The following is a 22,183-nucleotide window of genomic DNA, read 5'->3' on the forward strand; positions in this document are numbered from 1 at the left end:
GTCAGTCATCTATGCCTTTAAAATTTGAGAGTGGTTTCACTCTTAAATTAGAAATACTTTTGGGTCTTAATGAGATCTAACTTTTTTGTTTTTCAACTGTTCATTATTTTAATAATGCATTTCAAGAGCAGATCTGTGCACTTATGGAGAGGTATTACATTATTGAAAAGGCTGACATCATATGTGTGTCTAACAATGAGTCTAGTAATTACCTCAATAAATCCAGTACATGGTGACTGATAATCCTCATGAAACATAAAATATCAGTAAGACTAATTCTTGAGAGTCCTTTAAATAAGAAATAATTGAAGCAAAAAGTCTACTTTGCAAACAAGATCACATTCCAACTGAATTTATAGCCAACAGCTATCTTTAGGGGGAAAAAACTGTTTTTCTCTCTGTATGTAGATTAGATAACATGCATGTTTTCAACTATGATTGGGAAATGTAAATATTAATGAATTTTTGGGGTCTTACAGCAATTCAGTAAAGCTGTCATCTTTACCTTTCCAACCCTGCTTTCTCGGTCTTTGAGATTTTCAGTTCTACCAATTTATCTGCCAACATTCTTTCTCTCACTCTAAAGCATCTAGGAAAATAAAATGTGAGGAAAATGTAGGCCAGATGTCTGCTTTTTTCCCTCATGATATAGGCAAATGGGAGTAGCTTTAAATTGTCTATTTTCTGCATCATTTGTAGGCACTAAACATTAACTTTATTTTTAAAAAAGAAAATAAATCTTAGGTTAAAGAGTTTTAAAAGGTATAATTATGTATCAGAATGTAGACAGAATAAAAATATGGAAGGAAAAATAGTAAATATTGGAGTAAGAATAGTACGTATTGGAAACACTAAAAGGAAATTATAAAACAATATGAACATTTTGAGGTCAGAATTTAGAGATTCGGTTTTGACTAAAATATTAGTTCTATGAATCCCAGAGAAGTTAAATATCAAGGATAGCCAAGAACTGTGCTTTTGTAAACATTCAAAACCACAATGATAACGAAAACAAAAAACAGATCACATTTTAATCAGCAAACAAACCTATCTAACGAATGGCTAGATAATATATCCAGGCAAAAGAGTCTTCTACAAAGGGCAGTTTCTTTTAGCTCCCATACAACCCAACTGTCACTTGGTGAAGCTGCAAAAGAACTTAACAGCAATGATGATCAAACATTCAATATGTAACATTTCTCAGCTAACCTTGTCTTAAAGACAAGGTTATTAACAAATAATTAGGGAGGGAAAGACATTCATTCAAGCAAGGTGTTTCAAAGCAATTGACAGGACATCAAGTTTTTATAGGGAAAGATTCATAAGCTTATTGGTAACAGGCTAAAACAAGATAAGGAGAAAAAATTCCTCTCTTTGTATCCAAGCCTGCTCTTTAACGTAAGAGACCAGTTATATCCATCACAGAATCTCTCTTCAGTCAAGGGAACACTGCCTGCCCCACGCCAATGTTCATTTGGGGTTAACATCTGTAGGTCATAGAGTGAGAGTCAGCACACTTTCTCTCCCGTTCTATCTAAAACTGTTTCCTGACTTTTAGGAAAAGAACCTAACATGTATTATAAATAATCTATACACTTCCAGGCACACAATATAGAAATGTTCTTTTCATTAGCAAAACGTTTTTTGGATGAAAAAAGTAGCACACTATTTAATGTATCTTCCAGAATAGCATTTCATTATGAATTTCATTTTGTATATGAATATCTATTTCCAAGAACTCTTTATTAAGAAATCCCTCCTCCAAACATCTATATGAAACTTAAATAAAGAAAAAAAGGTTTTACCCCTTCAGGATTATACTTTGCAAGCACACCATTACCATGGAATTCTTCAAGAACGTCTTTTAATTTCTTTGTAGAATCTATAAGAAATAGAAAACACACAAATTATTTATATATGCTACTGTGGTTATATAACCCAGTCCAGAAACAAAGACTTCTTAAAATATAAATAAATATCACCAGGTATTAAATTTTAAGACAAACATGCAAAATGTTCTTTACCATTTTTGAAGGGCTATCTAACTGGAAAAGGCAATCACAAAAAAAGAAACAGGGTAATTCCCTGGCAGTCCAGTGGTTAGGACTCGGTGCTTTCACTGCCCGGGCCCAGTTTCAATCCCTGATCAGGGAACTAAAATCCTGCAAGCTGCACTGCAGGGCCAAAAAAAAAAAAAAAAACAAAACAGGAAAAAGTATGTTTTGACCAAGAATGGGGACACTGCCTATGTATTATACGAACTAATGTGCTAGTATGCTTTTTCCCTTTTTCTTTTGATAACATAACTTCTAAATTAATGAAATAGTCTTAGTTTAAAAAAAAAAAGGTATTCTTTGTTGAACTTAACAATACACAGTGCATTTTTCATGAATCAGTCTATTAACTAATAATAGCCCTGCTGAATAAATAAGAAAAATAGAATCCATTCAGAGGCAAACGATAGATCTTAGTATTTTGCAGGCATTTTTAGAGAGAATTTTCTAAACATACATAAAGCTCAACTTATTTTATATCAATTAAGAAAAAAGTTTAGATATGTTATGAAAAGTATTTTAAATTATGTTTTTTCAAAATTTTTATAATTTTCAGGAGTTTCATCATATTAAGATGGTAACAAAAGAATCTTGAATTAATGCATGAAATAATGTCATGGAAGAACACAAATATTATGAGACTTAAAAATTATATATAAATATAATAAAATATATGTATTCAATCTACTAACATAATGTTCTCATAGTTATCAAAATATAGTTTTGACTAAGAAATCTCAGAATTATAATATATTTAAATGAGAGGAAAACAACACCTAACAAATACTGTTGTCATTTAAATATTCAATCAGTTTAAATAACAGTGATAAAAAGAGCTTGAAATTAAAATGTGGGAAATAATCAAAAGATTTGTAGTTTCCTATTAGGGAACAGGGCATGGATATTATTTCCTAGCATTTGAATATAATCTTTCCTGCCTACCACCAAGACTCAGTGATTTTTGAATCATCATAAAACATGTTCCAGTTCCCAAAAAACTAATTTACAAATGAGCTTTTGAAACACTCTTAAAAAATTCACTCTTAGATGCCCATCAAATGCATCATGCCTATATTTTATAAATTATAGTTTCATTTGTATTTATAAATTTGTTTCTTTATACCATAAATTCTGTTTAGTTTTATATGTATGTGACTGTATTTTTTTATTGTGATAAAATTCACACAACATAAATTTACCACTTTAATAACCATTTTAAAGTATACAATTCAGTGGTTTATTAGTATATTCACAATGCTGTGCAACCATCACCACTATCTACTTCCAGAACATTTTCTTCATCCCCAAAAGAAACCCCAAAACCCTGGACTTTTCATACAAATGGAATTATATAATGTATTGTCTTTGTGTTTGACTTCTTTCACTTAGCATAAAGCCTTCAAGGTTAATGTATGTTGCAGCATGTGTCAGTAGTTCATTCCTCTTTACAGGTAAAAAATATTCCATTTTATGAATATACCACATTTTGCTTATTCATTCATCAGCTGATGTGCATTTGAGTTGTTTCCATGAATAATGATGCTATGAACATTAACGTATACGTGTTTTTGTTCAAATATATGCTTCAGTTCTCTTGGGTATGCGCCTAAGAGGAGAATTGCTGGGTCATATGTTAATTCTATGTTTAACGTTTTGAGGAACTGCCAAACAGATTTTCACAGGGCTGTCCTATTTTACGTTACTACCAGCAACGTATAAGGGTTCCAGTTTTTCCGTATCTTTGCCAATACTTGTTATTTTTTAGTTTCTTAATTAAAGCCATCCTATGGATATAAAATGGTTTTGATTTGCACTTGAGTAGTCATTTACTAATGACTAATGATCTTGAACACCTCTTCATGTGCTTATTGGCCATTTGACCATTTTTTAACTGGGTTGTTTGTCTTTTTGTTGAGATTCTCTGGGTGTGTGTGCATGTGCGCGTGTGTGTGTGCGCTCACTATAACGTGCTTGAAGCCCGTACAGATTCCTATATATAAATATTTTTCATTATATATCTTGCCAGCACTTTCAATACTGTGATCAAGGTTAATTTGTTATTCTGTGTCCCTTGCTAGATTGAAGGTTTCCCTACGGAAGAAAATGCACATTTTCATTTTTGCACAGCATTCAATTTATTACAAAGCTGAAACAATAGAATTGCAATAAATATTGGGATTGAAATAATCACAGCTATTCCTAAAATACAACAAATTACAGTAATTGCTTTGATGTGCACCTTGGCAGAAACTTATACTACTTCAGAGACCAGGTACTATATTAAAAAGAGACATGAAGCTGACTCCTTACTCTTAAATCCTTCTCTGTGGATGATAAAGCACTATTCTAAGTTAGCAGAACACCTCTTACTTCCTCTTGTTTATAGATGTAGATTCAGACCCTTCTGTACATACCTACAGAGACATACATATATAGACGTGCAAATCCTGGAATAATATATCCCAGTAGACTATTTTAACCATAGCTTGGCTCCATGATAAAACTGAAGGGGAAGAAGAAAAATTTGGTTTCTTATACACAGGACTTCCACAGAACCTCAGAGATACCACCTGAAGATGGGCTTTTCATTTCACATATGCATAGGAATACACAATCAGTAATCATTTATAAATGCCCTGGAGAAAGCAACAGCCTTCAAAATTATTCACATCACTTTTTAACAGTTTATTGGTCATAGTTTACACTGGAATATTCTTAGTGGGAGACCGCTAGGAATAAATTAATGAATTAAGAGCCAAAATCTCTATTTCTGTGACTGCATTTTCCATGAACTGAGGCTCAGTGATGATCTTGGTCTGGGACAATTTAAGAAGCTCTGATTCATATTCAGATGAATCACCATCAACTCAACTTGCTCGTTTTCCAATTCTCAAGTTCCATTTTTAACATCTTGACATCTGAAGTTTACCCACAATCCAATTCCCACTTCACAATCTAGTTTAGAACCTGGAGCCTTATCTTGCTCTTCTATTCATGTCCCAGTAAACTTTTTGGGTCCAACCTCCCTGAGACTAAAGTCTTGACTTTTCCAGCCAATCTTCTATAGATGGAGATTGTGCATGGAACATCAGAGGATTCCAGATATCTTGCCTTAACCCTGTATTATTTAAACAGAATCTCCTTATGTAAACTGTCTACATATCTGCTTGGATTCCCAAATTGCACTGGATTGTGAAATACCTACTGCTGTGTTCTATGTATCTTTATAGGAACACACACTTACTTATTTTGTAACTCAGTTGCTTTCCTGGATTTGTTCTTATTACCTATCATCATAAACATTCCTAACTTTTGATTATAATCAACTGTCTGTCCAAAACAACATTGGACGGGAATTCCCGGCAGCCCAGTGGGTGGAACATTGTGCTTCCACTGCAGGGGGCTTGGATTTGATCTTTGGTGGGGGAACTAAGGTCTCGCAAACCACATGGCATGGCCAAAAAACAAAAGCAAAAATACACTGGGGTAGCAAAGAGAAGAAAGGATGCATAACTATGTCCAATCTACCCTCTAGCACAAGACACACCAAGGAAGTGACACCTAGATGAATAGATAGTAGTTGGGTGAAAGACATAGTTTCAGTCATATTTGAGCTAATATTGGAACTTCAAGTATGAGAGCACAGTGACAGATTCTGGGCTGAGAAATCCAGGCAGGAAGCCAGACAGTCAGGCAGCTGTGAACTGGGAGATCAATTCACAGTTAATACGTATTTGTAATGGGACAAAGGTCCGGCTTCCAAAAAGATTGGCAACTGAACTGCCAGGCAGCCAGGTTAAAACAGCTGCTTTAACCCTTGGGATAAGGGATTAGGACAGATGCTCAGCACAAAATATTGGGTCTCCTAGAAAGCAAAGGAGGATCATGACTTGAGGCAATTCTGAATTAGAGGGCTAATTCCAGAGTCAACGATGCTTGCCTTGGCTACGAGGGCAGAACACTTAGAGAAGAACACTGGAATACCAATTGCTGCCTTCTGACTAGCATACCCATCTTCGAGGAAGTAATTTAATGTTATTAACCACAACAAAGAGAACGGGGTCATTTTAGGTTGTCTTTTCCATCACTCTCAGCATCATCTGAAAAGTAAGGTGGTACTAAGCCTAAAAGCAGGAGTAATTTTTTTGAGCAAGCACTTCTGATATATGCTGAAATGGAGGAAATCTACCTGGGGACTGACAGAGGAGATTTTGTCTTGTCTTTCTAGCACCTGCTCTAGTGCATGAGTTGTTCCAGACGTCCTCTAAAGTACTCACTCCCTGTGAATCCTCTCATGTTTGGCTGAGTCACATAATATCCAATGCCATGAGAGTTAAAGTAGCTACATTTCAGAAATGTTCAGTTAGGAATATTCTGAATGTGTACATGATTTTCAAGGAAAATTTAAATCCTTTCATATAATTCTGACATAAAAATAAATTGAAAAGTGTATTTGGCAATGATTAGAAAATAGAAGAATCAAGCTAATGGGTCCTAAAAAATGCTACATAAAAAAATAGAACACTTTTAGTTTACCTCCTATCTCTTTAGGTGTCTGTTGCATCTTGAATAAGCTTCCCTTGTGATTTTACTGCCTCTTTGCTTCTTTACTCCAAAAAACTCAACATGTGTTTGTCAGATTAATTGCAAAGGCCCTGTGGAGTAATGGAAAGATTTAAAGCCAGATAAATTTGGGTTTGAGTCTTGGCTCCAGAACTCTTGGCTGAATGTCCCTGGGCATATATTTAACCTCTCTGTGGCTCAGTTTTCTAATACTTAAAATTGGAATAATGATACAGACCTTGAAATACTGTGTCTAGCAAAGTGTCTAGTGCCCAGTAGATTCCTGTTCCTTTGCTCCATCCTAAACAGACTTCAAACACATCATCATCATTCAATATTTCCTTTTGTCTTTGAATTGAAGCACAAGCTCCTCCTATTGGCATCATAGATGTCTCAAAATATGATCCAAATGTACCTAAAGATATTTACTTTCTGTGCCTTCCATATTTACAGTTCAATATATAGACATCCAATTCCCACGGTATCTCATGATTCCAGAGTCCTTCCTTTTCTCATGATGTTCTTTTTGCCCAGCATTCCCTTCAATGTCAAATGAAGTTCGAGCATAATATATGCCATAGTTTACCTGCCACCTTGTCTGCAAAACTTCTCAGGGCCACCTTCAACTACAGCAAACAGCAATTTGCCCTGTGTGGAACTCCTCATAATAATTCTCTTAGAATCTATACCCGATTTATGTATTGAGTACTATTAACACTATGAATTAAAGTTTGCATGTGTAGAGTGTTTTGGAGATTGCAAAGTGTTTTACCTTCTTATGTCATTTAAAACTCAAAATTACCTTATGACTTCATCAAACTTTCTCCCCATTTAAAACATACAATCAAGGTTAAAGAAGTCATTATTTATTCAAAAATCACACAGATAAGAGATTAAGGTAGTGATCCAAATTCTTGTATATGACATAAATCTGGTCTCTTTATGTTAGAAAAAGAACTAATAGAATTTTCCATTACAGCCAAGTCTTCTTCTTTGGAGTCCATGACTTTTGTTAAGTTAGTTCAGAGGATTTTACTACTTATTTTTCTAGTACATGGAAATATTCTATTGCTTTTTTACCAACTTAAATTAACAGATGAAGGATATATCTTCTATGTATACATGAAATATAACAGGAGGGGTCACGATAGTGGAGAGAAAGATTCTGAGCTCATCGCCTCCCATGGGCACAGCAAAATTACAACTATTTACAGAGCAACTATAATGAGAATGACCTGAAGAAGAGCAGAAAAGATCTTCTACAACTAAAGATATAAAGAAGGAACCACAAAACTGTGGGAGCGATGGAAATGTGGTACAGTCAAGAACAACAAACTGGAAGACAATCACAATTGCAGAGGTTCCCCCCAAGGAGTGAGGGGTCCCACAACAAGCTCCCCAGCCCAAGAGCCCTGCAGCAGAAAGTCGAACATCTGGCTTTGAAGGCTAGAGGGACTGGCATTCAGGAGAATAGAAGGGCTTTAGGAAACAGAGACGCTGCTCTTAAAGGGCAAAAGCAAAATCTTCACATGCTCTGAGACCCAGGGCAGAGGCAGTAATTTGAGAGGAGCCTGGATCGGACCCATCTACTGATCTTGAAGAGGCCTTTGGAAAGGCAAGTCCCCAGTGCCACCCATGATGGTGGCAGCCAGTAGTTTTACCACCCAAATAACAGTCATAGCCGCTATGAGAAGATTATTCTATTCCACTGGTTAACAACAAGACTATCAGACTTATAAAATTCATTTGTCATTTTTAACAATAACAAGTTTTTAAAGAACTGACTGTAAATTAATAATTGTGTCCTTTATTTGCCAAAGTAAACAGTGCCATGGGTCCCTGTTTCAGTGAGGACATTGGGTTTCCAAGGATAACTGAGAGCTTTGACAACTTGAGAGATGCTACCAATGCCTTTAATCTTCATGTTACATGGGACCACAGAAAAGTCATCTTTTACTACTCTTAACTGAGTGATTTCAAAAGTTTCCTTCAAAATCTAGACTTCCTAGCAGAGATTTTTTCCCCCTTATCACAAAGGATATTTGTGGCCTAGAAATCTTTCCTGTGCCCCGTCAGAAGCATCTTTGCAGTGGCTGTTTTAACCCTGTAGTAGTAGGGTTGTGTTAGCTGCAACTGTTTTAAAGAAGAGACTTTTCTAATATAAATATTGAACTAGCATTCATGTGCATAACATATTAGCACAGATCTTCCTTAACTTATGATGGGGTAACGTCCTAATAAACCCAACATAAGCTGAAAATACCATAACTCAAAAACGCATTGAATACACCCAACCTAGCAAACATCATAAAATAGCATAGCCTAATGAAGATGTGCTCAGAACATTTACATTAACATACGACTGGGCAAAATCATCCAACGCAAAAACAATTTTATAGTAAAGTATTGAATATCTCATGGAATTTGTCGAATATTTACCGAAGGTGAAAAACAGAATGGTTGTATGCGTAGAGAATGGTTCTAAGTACATGGGTTGTTAACCCCTGCAATCCCATGGCTGACTGGGAGCTACAGCTTACTGCTGCTGCCTGGCATCATGAGAGAGTAACGTACTACGTATGGCTGGCCTGGAAAGAGATCAAAATCCAAAATTCAAAGTACAGTTTCTATTGAATATATATTTCTTTTGCACCACCATAAAGTCAAAAAATCATTAAATTAACCCATCGTAAGTTGAGAACCATCTGTAAATGATACAAAATTAAATTTGATAATTAACATTTCCCTTAGCTATATATAGTACTTAAAATTAGCAAAAGAGCTTTATCTTTGTCTAACCAAAACAGTTTTGTTTTTAAACCAGCGGTACTCAAACCTGGATCCATCTTACAATCACCTGAGTAATTTTTAAAATATACTGATGCCTGGGCCCAAAACACAGTGATACAGATTGCATTGGTCTGGGGTGGATCTCAGACATAAGGATTTTTAAAAGCTTCTCACATGATTCTCATATTCAGGTAAGGCTGAATTAACCACTGCTCTGATTCTTAAAAAGATACACAAAGAAATTGAGAGTTAATCAGCAAATTTTTCCTGCTATATTTTCCTGTATATGTATATATATTTTGTCTGGTTGTTGCTCAATGGGCTTCTATCAGGGAAACAAAAACTTATTAGAACATTTTATATAAAAATTTGTCTACTCTCACCTCTGGTCACAATGGCAAAAAATAGTATTTTGAAATTCCAGAAGTTGACATTGCTATTAATGCAATTCCTCAGGTGATACAGAAGATGCTCTACTTAAATTGTAGTCAGCAGCAGAAAAGAAACACCTACAGCAGTATAGAATAAGATATTTGGAGAACTAGTCATCAAGAGACAGAAGTTCACATCTACTTGTGTGAAAATTTTAATAAAACTACCCAGAGATTGAAAAAAAAATGTGTAACTATTGTTAAAAATAGTCACACTGTAGCACTTTATATGCTAGTTGAAATCTATACACTTGGATTTTAAAATACATCCTAAGAAGAATATTCTGATGATACAACTACACTAGGAAGAGATGTAAAATAAGCTCTTAAGGTGTTCTTAGTATAAGTTTCCTCTCCACATGTTCTTGCAAGTTCTTGGGATCATTGTTAACTTGAAAAGACAATGGCCATAATATCTTCCAGAAAAGGGCTATACACATTGCAGTAGCTATGTCTATTTACCTGGAAAGACAACTATTTAATTCCAGAATAATTTGATCTGAGACCATGAAGAAAATCTCCTTTCTCCTTTTAATATTCATTATTTGCTGATAATACTCTTAAACGACTAGCCCTTAAAACATTTTTATGCGTTTGCTATTATTTTTTCCCTTCTTCATCTACCTATACTTAACCTTTTGATGTGTGCATCTACTGCAATGCCTTGGACAAAATATCTGTAGGAGTGAATCTTAGATAAACAAAATATCTGAGAATTTTGTTAGTAAGCCTAAGACAGCTGGACACTGTCCTAAAAACCCGTGAAATAATTTATATTGCATACATATTTTACTGTATAGGAAATTCATCAGGAAAATATATGCTTTCATTTGAGCCACTCATCTATACAATAACAAAAAGTTGATATGGAAAACAATTTTAATTAAGAATTTTAGGACTTGCCTGATGGTGAAGTGGTTAAGAATCCGCCTGCCAATGCAGGGGACACAGGTTCAAGCCCTGGTCCAGGAATATCCCACATGCCGCCGAGTAACTAAGCCCGAGCGCCACAACTACTGAGCCTGTGCTCTAGAGCCCGCGAGCCACAACTACTGAGCCTGTGTGTCACAACTACTGAAGCCCGTGCACCTAGAGCCCGTGCTCCACAACAACAGAAGCCTCCACAATGAGAAGCCCGTGCACTGCAACGAAGAGTAGCCCCCTCTCGCCACAACCAGAGAAAGCCCGCACGCAGCAACAAAGACCCAACGCAGCCAAAAATAAATTAATTAATTAAAAAAAAAAGAATTTTAATTGGTGGCTGAATTGACTGGTTAGATTCAGTGGAGTGCTGGCAAATGTTTAACAACTGCTGAGGGTACTGAGTGCTGACTTGAAATGTTTGCTGATTTAGCTCTTATAAATATTCCCATCATGGCCATTTCAAGCCTTCAATATGACATCATGAATGTGGAGTTGGGAAGAGATGATAACATTGGACTCGTATGAGCAGTAGTTAATGAACTAATAAACATAAAACTTTACATACTTTAAGGAGAAAGAACAGGTCTTTCAAAACGAATAAAGATAAAGAGCAGAAACAAAAGCCCCAGTTGCAAGTGTGCAATTATTCTTTCAAATATTTGAGAGGCATGCATTGAGTTTAAAACAAGTATTACTCTAAGTACCTGGAATACATCATTGCACAAAACCAAAAATATTCTGGGTCACATGGTTTATAGTCCAGTGCAAGAAGATAGAAAATAAATATAACACATAAATGTTAAAAGATATCAACTATTATGGAAAAATAGTACAAGGTAAAAGGGATTATCAGCTTGCAGGACAGTCTGTGATTTTAAATAACAAGGTTAGAGTAGACTTTTGTGAAAAGGGGAGATTTGGGCAAAACACTGAATCTAATTTATGTTTTAAAAGAAGCACTCTGTTCACATAAAACTAATGAAATCTGAATAAGCTTTGTGCATTGTACCAGTGTTTTGATAGAATTTTATAAACCGTATTTATGTAAGATGTAACCATCTGCAACTGGTACGTGGGGCCTCCTGTACATATTTTTTGGTAAGTTTCTGTGAATCTATCATTACTTCAAAATATTTTTTTAAAGGAGCACTCTACTGTATTGAATACAGACTGCCGAAGACAAGGATAAAAGCAGGAAAATAATTATGGAATTATTATATTAATCCTGTCTAGAGATATGACTTTGCTTGAAGGTATTAGTGATGGAGAAGGAATGATGGATTATTTTTTTTATCATTATTTATTTTTATTTATTTATTAATTTATTTTTGGCTGCGTTGGGTCTTCATTGCTGTGCGCGGGCTTTCTCTAGTTGCAGCGAGCGGGGGCTACTCTTCGTTGCTGTGCACAGGCTTCTCATTGCAGAGGCTTCTCTAGTTGAGAAGCATGGGCTCTAGGCTCACAGGCTTCAGTAGTTGCAGCCTGCGGGCTCAGTAGTTGTGGCTCGTGGGTTCTAGAGCGCAGGCTCAGTAGTTGTGGCTCACGGGCTTAGTTGCTCCACAGCATGTGGGATCTTCCCGGACCAAGGATCAAACCCATGCCCCCTGCATTGGCAGGTGGATTCTTAACCACTGTGCCACCAGGGAAGTCCCCTTCCTTTTTTTTTTTTAATTTTTTTTTTATTTTGACAGATTATTTTGAAAGCAGAGCCAAAAGGGTTTCCTGATGGATTGGATATGGGTTGTGAAAGTGAAGAGTCAAGAGGATCCCAAGGTTTTATGTTTGAAGAACTGAATAAAGAGGAATGGGGAACACTACAGAGGGAGCAGGCTTGGGATGGAGAGTTCTCAACTTTACTTTTAGGGATTTTACATTTGAGAAATCTATTAGACATCCAACTGTAGCAATCAAGGAAGCAATTATACATAAGTGTGGAATTCAGAAGAGGGTCTGAGCTAAAAAACTAACTTTGAGTGTTATTTGTATAAATGATGTTTAAATCCAGAGCTGGATGATATCACATAGAGAATAAATGTAGAAAAGATACCAAGGACTGAGACATGGAACACTGAATTTCAGACGTCAGGAAAAGAGGGGGAACATGCAAGGAGACTGAGTACTGAGTGAAATAGCAAGAAAACCAAGAGAAGCAAGTGGCATGAATTCAGTGTCACATAATGTCAAGTAAGATGAGGAGCAGAAACTGATCACTGGATTTAGCAAGAAGAAAGTCACTCATGTCCTGTCAAGAACTGTTTCAGTTTAGTGTTGAGACAAAAGCTCTATCACAGTGAGTTAAGAGAAAATAAGATGGGAGGAGTGGGAGGCAGCAAACAGAGGCAACTCATTCAAAAAGATTTGCTACAAACGGAAGCGAAGAATTTGAGTAGTAGCTGGACTGCAGGAAGTGGACTCAAGATAATTTTTTAAGAGGAGAAAAAAGAAAACAGCATGCTGATAGAAATGATCCAGTAGACAGGGAACAACTGAAAATGAAGGGAAAAGAAGGGAAAGCCACTAAAATGGTGTCCTTAAGTGGATAAGAAAGAACACAATCTCATTCACAGCAGAAAGTCAGAATGTCTGGCGTAGGGTGCGGGGCATGGACAGTTTACCTAAGTGAGATGGGACAATATATGGATTCATGTGATGGGGGAGGTAGATGTTCAGTTGGTGTATATAAAGTTTTCCTCTGATTACTTTAGTCAATGGAGGAGAAAGAAAGGCCATGAGCTGAGCAAAGAGGACAAAGGAAAAGATGGCGATTTGAGGAGAGGCGTGAGGTGTTGAAAAGTCACCCAGAAGACAGCAGAAGTTAATGGACAAGGGAAATGGGGCATGACTGTCAGGACACATGGAAGGCTAGTCAGCTATAAAGTAGGGGGAGAGTTAAAATTAACTAGGGTTATGGTTTGTCCATCCAAGGGCTATGGAGTGAGAGGGGCAAGGGAGTTACGGGGGGAAACAAGGAGACTATTTCCATGACTTCTCATGGGGCACTGCCCTCGGGTTTTAGATCATTACTTCAAGTCAGGAAGAGTCCCCTGTGACTCTGCTGGTCATCCTATTCAGTCTGAGAGAACAATTTTGGGCAGTTACTGTGCTTTTCAGAGCTTTATGCCCTCTACTTGGACACCAACCTCCTTTGTACCAGCCATAATGGGATATTAAAGAGAGAAATTGGTACTTCAGGTTGCTTTCTATGTGTGTTTCCCCAGAGCTAACAGTACCTCGGTGGTTCTTGTCTATCTTTTTGTCCCCTTTCCTTCAATTTTTCTCCATTCTGTTAAGTGGCCAATTATGCTTGGACACATAACGTTCTGTTTAATAATTGTCTTTTCAGCCTTCCCCCTTGTACAGAGGATAAAATAGAAAGCCCAAGTAGTTAAGCGCTATGTAGACCCATCATGTTAGTAATGAAAAGGGTTATTTCTCTAGAGAGGCATAAGCCTCTTGTCCTCTTTTCCACCACCCCTGCTCTTCCCTTCCCGTCCGACGACTCTACCCATGCCGGCATGCACTCACTCAATTCATTTTGGAGAGGCTGAAAGATAACAGGGAGATAATTCTTGACACTTTCTGTTCCTTGAGAACACTTTATAACGTGTATGGTTGAAGTTACATATTTTTCCCCACTCCTTGAACTTAAAGTCTGCTCTTTTATTCCCTATAATTTTTTCTTTCTTTTTAAAAGTTATTTTGAGTCATTTATTAGATTCAGTGAGGGTAGGTTTTACAAATTGAATTCACTGTATTTTTCCAGAGAGATAGACTAGATTTATATATATGTATATAGATACATATATATATGTAGTTGCAAGAAATGATCACTTCATGCAGTATTGTTCAAGTAGTTCCTTCACAAATATAATGTGGCATCTTCAAACTAATGAGCTCATTTTCAACTAAATATCAAGATTTTTAGATTCGCTAGTGCTAATTAACCACCATTCACTATTTGTGATGACAATATTGCTATTAGTAAATGGGGATGATAATAATAATATCTTCCTTGTGCTTCTGCTGAGATTAGTACCTGGTGCACATTAAGTATTATTATATTAACTGTGAGCCCTTATCATCATCTCTGCTGTCAGATTTATACTAAGCTCTGGGAATTTTTTTTTAACCATAAACTTAATTTCAGATTATTATCAATTTTCATTTACTTTTGCATTTTCACTAGATGCTTTAAACTTCCTATCTGCAACAGCAACCAGGATACAATGTAAAATGATTTCAATAAAAGTTATATTTAAATTATCAATTTTAACCTTGTTATGGGAAATTCACTCTCATAGGCAATAGAATTAAGTGCAGTCATTATATGTGTTTCAATCAAAATATTTAATGAAATGCAACTATGAGTTACAATTTTAAATCTGTACACCATTAAAAATTTTGAAACCCACACTAGCTCAGAAGATGCAAGTTTGGTTTTACTTTTTAAGTTCTTTTGTGGGTTGCAAAACATTTACTGAGGAATCAGACATTCTGGAAACAATAGCATATTCTGTAGTCGCAATGATAATAATATCCTGTTTTAAGACAATACAAAATTACCAAAATTTCTAAATAGTTTCTGACCATAAAAATTGCCAGCTCTCTGTACATTTACCAACAAACACAATATTATGCAACCTGGAAAAATCGAAGACTATTTACTTTGCTGGCATACATATTTCAAAGAATATAATTTGCTCACATACAGATTTTAAAGAATGTAAAACTCCAAAAGACTGTCCCCAAGTTTTAAATTCAAAATAGAACTCAAGGAAAGGGACCATATTTATCTTGCGGCTTTCTGTACCCACTCATCCATACCATGCCTCTGGAGGCTGTGAAAGCTTTAATGTGAAAAGGAGGGCTGTAACTATACATGGAATTATTCTAGACCCTGGTTCTCAGCTGATCTGTAGGATAGTCCTCTCATAAAACAGACCTCCATTTTCTCCCTCTAACACTGAGAAATTAGAAGACACAATATTTTAGGACTCTTCCAGCCACAATAGTCTATGATTCATAATTTAAAACATCTCCAGATACCCTAGAAGGATACTCAGCTCCACACCCCATAAATATTCCCCTCCTAATAGTCCCATCTCTACTTTTTACTTCTCTTAAATCTTATCCAACTTCTGAACAGAAAGTTCAGATTGAGGAACTTGGAGATGTCTAATCCCACTACCAGATAAACTGAAAAAAGGAGACAGCAGCAAGAATTCCAGTTCAGAAAGGAATATGTTTTTCTGGCATGTCAAATTCCCCAGGACATTAGAACCTCTAATAATATTAGTACTGGTATTATATTCGAGAAATGTATTTAGAATTATACTTACTACTCTGAAAAGTGATTGGCTTTGATTAAGTTCCCTTCAATTGACAATTTTAAGCTGAGGAATTTACCTACCATGTGACAATCAACCTTTATATGTTTACAAGTTATCAGAGAGCAGACTGGAGATGAAACACTGTGTTTGGATACTGTTGCTTGCTTTTCTGAATATCCCTATCAGGCAGTGTTCGGAAGGGAAATTAATGGTGGTGGTGGTTTTTTTAATGGTATCTTTCACAGTCTACATCTTACATTGGTATATTTGCTATAACACTTCCAACAAACTTTGCCATAATTTGTGATCAAATTTTTAAAAACCTGCTAAAATGCTAATAAATGAGCTGGCTATTCTAAGTGAGAGGATTTCTGATGCAATTTAGCTATATTCCAGCCATTTACCTATTAGGATAAAGGCTTCTCCCACATTGTTTAAATATTTCTGGAGATCTAACAAAAAGAAGGGAATGATTAAGGGTGATGATTTTGTAAAGGAATTTAGTTACAAAGCAGTCAGAGATGGTTTAAGGACTGTGCACCATTGCACAAGTTAAGAATCAGAAATGAGAAGATGAATGAGGCTGTAGCAGCCACCCCAGGGTATTGCAGGAATCCACTGATCAATGTGCTTCTATCTACTACAGAGAAAATTCTTGGTCATTTTGGGGGAGAAAAAAAATAAAAACCTGCCAGGAACACAAAAGCTGTTGAAAGTAAGCTAACACTGTTTGTAAGTTTCTTAGGCTGCTGTAAAAAATTACCACAAACTTGGTGCCTTAAAACAACAGAAATTTATTTTCTCATAGTTCTGGAGGCCAGAGATCTGATATTAAGGTATCTTCAAGGATGGTTCCTTCTGGAGGCTTTGAGGAAGAATCCGTCTCATGCCTCTCCCTTAGCTTCCGGTGGCTGCTGGAAATCCTTGAAAATCTTGGCCTTGTTGACCCATCACATTGATCTCTGTCCCTGTCAGAACATGGCCTTCTCCATTTCTCTGTGTCCTCTCCTCTTCTGCCTTTTATTTATTTATTTTTTTTAAATACAACTTTATTGGAGTATAATTGCTTCACAATACTGTGTTAGTTTCTGTTGCACAACAAAGCGAATCAGCCATATGCATACACATGTCCCCGTATCCCCTCCCTCTTCAGCCTCCCTCCCATCCTCCCTATTCGACCCCTCTAGGTCATCGCAAAGCACGGAGCCCATCTCCCTGTGCTATGCTGCTGCTTTCAACCAGCCAACTTTTTTACATCCGGTAGTATATATATGTCGATCCTACTCTCACTTCTCCCCAGCTTTGCCCTCCCACCCCATGTCCTCAAGTCCATTCTCTATCTCTACCTCTTTATTCCTGCCCTGCAACTAGGTTCATCAAAAACTTTTTTTTTTTTTTTAGATTCCATATATATGTGTTAGCATACGGTATTTGTTTTTCTCTTTCTGACTTACTTCACTCTGTATGACAGACTCTAGGTCCATCCATCTCACTACAAATAACTCAATTTCGTTTCTTTTTATGGCTGAGTAATATTCCATTGTACATATGTGCCACAGCTTCTTTATCCATTCATCTGTTGATGGACACTTAGGTTGCTTCCATGTCCTGGCTATTGTAAATAGACCTGCAATGAACATTTTGGTACATGACTCTTTTTGAATTATGGTTTTCTTAGGGTATAAGCTCAGTAGTGGGATTGCTGGTTCATATGGTAGTTCTATTTTTTAGTTTTTTAAGGAACCTCCATACTGTTCTCCATAGTGGCTGTATCAATTTCCATTCCCACCAACAGTGTAAGAGGGTTCCCTTTTCACCACTCCCTTTCTAGCATTTATTGTTTCTAGCTTTTTTGAAATGGCCATTCTGACCGGTGTAAGGTGATACCTCATTGTAGTTTTGACTTGCATTTCTCTAATAATAAGTGATGTTGACCATCTTTTCATGTGTTTGTTCACAATCTGTATACCTTCTTTGGAGAAATGTCTATTAAGGTATTCTGCCCATTTTTGGATTGGGTTGTTTGTTTTTTTTGATACTGAGCTCCATGAGCTGTTTGTATATTCTGGAGATGAATCCTTTGTCTGTTGGTTCATTTGCAAATATTTTCTCCCATTCTGAGGGTTGTCTTTTCATCTTGTTTATAGTCTCCTTTGCTGTGCAAAAGCTTTTAAGTTTCATTGGGTCCCATTTGTTTAGTTTTTTTTATTATTTCCATCAGTCTAGGAGGGGGATCCAAAAGAACTTGCTGTGGTTTATGTCAAAGAGTGTTTTTCCTATGTTTTCCTCTAAGAGTTTTATAGTGTCTGGTCTTACATTTAAGTCTTTAATCCATGTGGAGTTTAATTTTGTGTTAAATGTTATGTAGTGTTCTAATTTCATTCTTTGACATGTAGCTGTCCAGTTTTCCCAACACCACTTATTGAAGAGGCTGTCTTTTCTCCATTGTATATTCTTGCATCCTTTGTCATAAATTAGGTGTCCATAAGTGTGTGGGTTTATCTCTGGGCATTCTATACTGTACCTATGATCTCTATTTCTGTTTTCATGTCAGTACCATACTGTCTTGATTACTGTAGCTTTGTGGTATAGTTTGAACCCAGGGAGCCTGATTCCTCAAACTTCATTTTTCTGTCTCAAGATTGCTTTGGCTATTCGGGGTCTTATGTGTTTCCATACGAATTGTAAAATTTTTTGTTCTAATTCTGTAAAGAATGCCATTGGTATTTTGATAGGGATTGCATTGAATGTGTAGATTGCTTTGGGTAGTATAGTCATTTTCACAATATTGATTTTTCCAATCCAACAACATGGTATATTTCTCCATCTGTTTATGCCATCTTTGATTTCTTTCTGAGTACAAGTCTTTAGCCTCCTTAGGCAGTTTTATTCCTAGGTATTTTATTCTTTTTGTTGCAGTAGTAAATGGAAGTGTTTACTTAATTTCTCTTTCTGATTTCTCCTTGTTGGTGTATAGGAATGCCAGAAATTTCTGTGCATTAATTTTGTATCCTGCAACCTTACCAAATTCATTGCTTAGTTCTACTAGTTTTCTGGTGGCATCTTTAGGATCTTCTGTGTATGGTATCACGTCATGGGCAAACAGTGACAGTTTTACTTCTTCTTTTCCAGTTTGTATTCCTTTTATTTCTTTTTCATCTCTGATTGCCATGGCTAGGACTTACTAAACTATGTTAAATAGGAGTGTCGAGAGTGGACATCTTTGTCTTGTTCCTGATCTTAGTGGAAATGCTTTCAGTTTTTCACCATTGAGTATGATGCTTGCTGTGGGTTTGTCATATATGGTCATTATTATGTTGAGGTAGGTTCCCTCTATGCCCACTTCCTGGAGAGTTTTTATCATAAATGGGTGTTGAATTCTGTCAAAAGATTTTTCTTCACTGGTTCCAGGGGTTAGAATTTGGACATATCTTTTGTGGGGGGCGGGGTGGGGGCAGGCACTATTCAACTCACTACACGCTAGATTTGGGTAGAAACTTTAAAGGTGATGTTCAGCCAAAGCATTGCTTTGAAAACCCAGGATTCTTAATGGAATTTTGTAAAGTTATTTTTTATTAAAAGGTATGTTAGTTCAGGGCTTCCCTGGTGGCGCAGTGGTTGAGAATCTGCCTGCCAATGCAGGGCACACGGGTTCAAGCCCTGGTCTGGGAAGATCCCACATGCCACGGAGCAACTCGGCCCGTGAGCCACAACTACTGAGCCTGCGCATCTGGAGCGTGTGCTCCGCAACAAGAGAGGTCGCGATAGTGAGAGGCCCGCGCACCGCAATGAAGAGTGGCCCCCGTTCACCACAACTAGAGAAAGCCCTCGCACAGAAACGAAGACCCAACACAGCCAAAAATAAATAAATAAATTAATTAATTAAAAAAAAAAGATATGTTAGTTCAGATTCTCTGAGACGTTCATGAAAGACACTGGAGAGACATCTGCGAAAAATAAAAGGGAGTGGGAGTAGGCAGGGAGAGCCTTTAGACTCTAAAGCAGGTCTAGCACTTGGGAAAGGAGACCAGAAGATGAAAACTGGGTAGGCAGGCCTCAGAAGTGATGAAGCTCTGAGAAAATGGTGAGCACCTGGTTGGCCACCAGGCCAACACCACTGTGCTTGGTCACTGCCTGGGAGCAATCCAGGGAGAGCATGGCCTCAGCATCAATACTGTAGTAAGTCCAAAGTGTAATGCTGAATGATGAAGAGGTAGTCAAACGTCAGTGAAAAGCTTTCTGTCACCATTCATCAAAAGTTTCAAGAAGAATTCAAGAAGAAGGAAAATTCTGCAAACAGCTCTTTTGATATATCTAGAGCATGTCCTGCTCAAGGACATTCTTCTAGGATTGTTGATTTTCAGATAATGTACAAGTGATCTTTATATCTCCCATTACCACTGTTACTGTTCCAGCCAGGGCTACTGACAACCTTGAAGGCATATTATATGATATGAGTGATGCATTATCTGGAGTGAGGTGCTACTGGAGGTGCTAATGGAGATGACTCTGCTCTAACAAACGATTAGTTAAATGGTCCTGAGAGCAAGAAGGTACTCATATTAATCAATTGGGCTTCAAAATAGACCTCATGCCTAACAATGAAGTATGGAAAAACACACTGTTCTATACTTTTTTGGTAAACTTCCAAAAGTTTTATGAAGAGAACTAACCAAACACACATCTTGGGTCTACTGAAGAGGCCAGATTTACTACTGTGAACAGTGAAAATGTTGCAGAATTGGTTTGTATGCAATAGCAAGAAATTACAGTAAGAAATTCATTCAATGTAATTATTATTGTGAATTGAAAGAAAATATAAATACTTGATGAAAATCTCTAAATAAATTTTAGATCATGCAGATAAAAATAATTTGGCAAAATATCTGAATAGACATAGTCTGTCAATTATTCTTTCAACTAAAAATGGTATCCTACGAGAAAAGTGAATAATTCAACTTGCACCTCCAATAATCAAAGCAAGTGCTTTTCCTTGGGACAACATATTTCTGTGTCAATCAGAATTACTTATGCACACTTCCTATTTTATTAAATAGAACATTAAAAAGATGCACTCAACAGCAATGATTTAATTAAACTATGTGTAATGTTTCTTCAAGGACATTCTTAAATAAATAAACAAATAAATAAATTTTAAAAACAATTGGACAAGTGCATGTGATCATGACAGGAATATGAGCATCTCATATTGTCATATTATCACCAGTTTTATTGACACAAGCAAAGGGAATGGAAACAGATGTGGAATTCGAGTTTTAAGCCTCCTATTATTGTGGTCTCTGGCATCAGCTGGTAGTTTACAACCATCCATTTCTAGAGTTAAAAAAGCCAACAGGACAAAACTGTCCACTGGTTCCATGACCTTGGACATGGCCTTATACTTGGACATGGTCAAACCTCAGGCATTTATTCCTGCCTCTCTCACCGCTTCACCTGCCCCCATCTGCTCATCCTCCCCCTTCAGCAAGCAGCAGCTTTAACTACATCTTCCACCCCACTTTCCACTTCAATCAAGAAGTCTCCAAGAGTTTAATTTAAAAATCTACTTCGTTTCTTTGTTGTTTTTGTTTTAAGGGTTATTTTTATTTACTGCCTCTGTAACTTAATCATTCTTCAAGTTTCTGCTTAGAGGGAAAAGGTAATTCGTAGCTAATACTTTACACAGCAGTATCATTATATACTACACACATATACACTAACCAGCTCAAAAAGTGCTAAATAATTAGGTGTTAAATGATTAAGTAATTGGTGCATTAGTGCTTTATATTATGCAAAAGTCTGTTGAGTTTTTTATAGGTGCTTCAGTATTTATTACTACTTTGGAAGATTTGGTTCGGTGTTTTTATAGGCTGGGAATGCATGTTAAGTTTCCTATTAAAAATAATGGCATAGAAGCTTCTACTATTTAAAAAAATCAAGAGTCAACACATTTTCAATAATGGATTTGATTCAGATAATGAGGGATGAATACATTACACCTACTAAGTAGAAATAGAATGTATAAAGTCAGTGAATTCAAAGTAACTGAAGAATAACCAAGAAGTTAATGAGGAAGAGACCACAAGTGTGA

General features: G+C 36.5%; 1 protein-coding gene across 1 annotated transcript in view; it reads right to left on the reverse strand.

Moving 5' to 3' along the window:
- DGKB (diacylglycerol kinase beta) overlaps nt 1–22,183 on the reverse strand; it is a 708,671-nt gene that overhangs the window by 548,528 nt on the left and 137,960 nt on the right. Inside the window, exon 3 of the mRNA XM_028164532.2 lies at nt 1,806–1,882. Coding sequence (XP_028020333.2) covers nt 1,806–1,882 — 77 coding nt within the window. The remainder of the gene's footprint in view (nt 1–1,805; nt 1,883–22,183) is intronic.

Source organism: Balaenoptera acutorostrata, chromosome 7, assembly GCF_949987535.1.
Source record: "Balaenoptera acutorostrata chromosome 7, mBalAcu1.1, whole genome shotgun sequence".
NCBI classification, from domain to species: domain Eukaryota; kingdom Metazoa; phylum Chordata; class Mammalia; order Artiodactyla; family Balaenopteridae; genus Balaenoptera; species Balaenoptera acutorostrata.